This window comes from Eimeria mitis, genomic scaffold, assembly GCF_000499745.2.
Source record: "Eimeria mitis Houghton genomic scaffold, Emh_scaff7307, whole genome shotgun sequence".
In the NCBI taxonomy this organism is placed as follows: Eukaryota; Apicomplexa; class Conoidasida; order Eucoccidiorida; family Eimeriidae; genus Eimeria; species Eimeria mitis.
Genome location: NW_024015982.1, coordinates 1 through 2,394, shown reverse-complemented (window position 1 = coordinate 2,394; position 2,394 = coordinate 1). Strand labels below are relative to the sequence as shown.

General features: G+C 56.0%; 1 protein-coding gene across 1 annotated transcript; it reads right to left on the bottom strand.

Annotated features, from left to right (window-relative positions):
- Positions 1 to 132: 132 nt before the first annotated feature.
- Positions 133 to 1,714, bottom strand: EMH_0090980 (uncharacterized protein; the record flags this gene model as incomplete). The annotated part of the gene is made up of 2 exons (XM_038023014.1): positions 133 to 141; positions 200 to 1,714. The coding sequence occupies 2 exons, from the start codon at positions 1,712 to 1,714 to the stop codon at positions 133 to 135; spliced, it is 1,524 nt and encodes a 507-aa protein (XP_037878868.1).
- Positions 1,715 to 2,394: the final 680 nt, after the last annotated feature.

Sequence of the window (2,394 nt, the reverse complement as noted above, 5' to 3'; positions counted from 1 at the left end):
GCAGCAGGTTCTTGGATACCCCCATATGCAGCAGCCACCCCACCAGGTGGGGGCTGAGGAGACTCTGCTGCTGGAGACACCTCGTGACCTCTGCAAGCACAGACCTGCAGCTGCGCTGCAGCACGGAGACAGTTACTGTGTCTGAGCACGAGGGCCCCCCCCCCTCACCTACATCTCCTTGGGGGCCCCCCTCTGCTACATCTCCTTGGGGGCCCCCCTCTGCTGCATCCCCCTGGGGGCCCCCCTGCAGCCGCCGCAGCCCCAACCGCCACTCCCCGAATCCCGGCTCGTGGACTTCAAAGGCTTGCTCAAGTACCCATAGAGTGCCCTGCTGCTGCAGCTGCTGCTGCTGCTGCTGCTGCTGCTGCTGCTGCTGCTGCTGTTGTTGTTGCTGTTCGTGGTCTTCTAGTTTGTGTTGCTGCTGGTTTATTTGTTTTTGTGTTGTGGGGTCTATACTGACTGTCTGCAGCAACCTGAGGCGGTATAGAACTGCTCCTGCTGCTGCTTGTGTTGCTGCTGGCAGCAGTCTCCTCGGCAGCAGCCAGGAGACACCTGCAGGGGTCGCCAGGGCCTCAGGTGTCAGTACACCTGAACTTGCTGCTGCTTGAAAAGCAGCACACGAGTCTACAAAGGAGACAGCTGCTGACGCTGCAGAGACACTGGGATCGTCTCCTCCACCCTCCATACCCCTAAACCCCAACAACGCACAGGGGCTCTGCCCTGTCTGCAGCAGACCCCACAAAGCGGCAGCGTCTGGTGGGGTAGGGGGACTGTCTCTGTCTCCTTTTACTTCTCTGTCTCCTTTTTCTTCTCTGTCTCCTTTTATTTCTCTGTCTCCTTTTTCTTCTCTGTCTCCTTTTTCTTCTCTGTCTCCTTTTCTTTCTCTGTCTCCTTTTCTTTCTCTGTCTCCTCCGCTGTGCAGCACCAGCTGCTGCCATATGAAAGTTATCGAGGGTGCTCGCTGCAGCAGTCTGGAGTTGTCTCCTTCGACTAGAGGCGCTGCACCTCCCCTGTTGCTGCTGCTGCTGCTGCTGCTGCTGCTGCAGCTGCTGCAGCTGCTGCTCACAGCAGCAGTCTCCTGCTTCAAGCCCATAGAAAACAGGGCCCTGCTGCATGTCTCTGCTGCATGCGCTGCACTTGCGTTTCTGCTGCTGAAGGCAAGGGGGTCAGTGTAGTAAACAAAGTCCGAGTAGGGGGCCCCACACTCATCGTCTGCAGCAGCAGGAGACAGCTGTCTCCTCCGCTGCTGCGATGCAGCCTGCACTGTCTCCTTAGAAAAGACAGAGGAGACACTTTGTCTCCTGCTGCTGCAGGAGGAGACAGGGGACGCGGGGGTGTCTCCGTGCATGAGGGGGAGGTTAGAGACCTTGGTGCATGCAGCTGGCCTGCGCCGCCGTCTGCTGAGGTCTCCTGTCTCCTCGTCAAGTGTCTCCTCAGCACCAACTGTCTCCTTTTCCTCTGTCCCCTCACCAGCTGTCTCCTTTTTTACTGTCTCCTCCTCCCCCCATGTCTGCTCAGATGTCTCTTTCTCTGTGTCTCTCCTGTTGTTGCTGCTGTACCCCACACTGGAGTTTTTCTTTATGGAGACAGTTGTGTGGGGTGTATCTGCAGTGTCTCCTTTGTCTCCTTTGAGCAGCATATATTTTTCTTGCTGCAGCAGCAGCAGCAGCAGCAAAGATAACTTAGATTTCTCTATAGGGAACAGCTGCAGCATAGGGGGACCAGAGAAAACCATACAAACTGTATGGCGAACGAAAAAACTTGAGAGCTTCAGGCTGTCTCCTGCAGCTCCCCGTGGCGGTGCCAGCTGAATGCTATAATAAAGGGGTACAGAGGAGGGTCGAGTTGCTGGGGTGTCTCCGAGGCCCCCATAGTAGTTGCCTTGCTGCTGTACCCAGGGGCCCCCCGAGGGGCCCACCAAGGGGGCCCTGCAGCTGGGGGCCCCAGGGGCCCCCACGACCCGTCTGAATCCAGGTGTATGTACACCGGAGAGGTACTGCGATGAGGCCCCCTCACGCACACGGGGGAAGAGCACAGGAGGAGACACTTCGGTGGGGCTGTCTCCTGCATGCAGGCGAGGAGACAGAGTAGCAGCAAAGTGTAGGGGCTCTCGCAGCTGCAGCACGTACACCCCAGCTTCTTGGGCCTCTAGAAGGTAATCATAGTCAGCCCATGTTGCTGCAGCAACAAAACATATATACACACAACAACAAAAACAAAGACAATGCATGCATGCGCTGCATGCGCATGCAGCAGCAGCACGTGCTGCATGCATCCACTCTACCCTGCAAGCCACAGGAGAGACACGGGAAAAATAAAACTTAAGATTGCCTAGGAACAGGAACTCTCTATGAAGCAAACCCATTATATATATATATATATATATATATATAT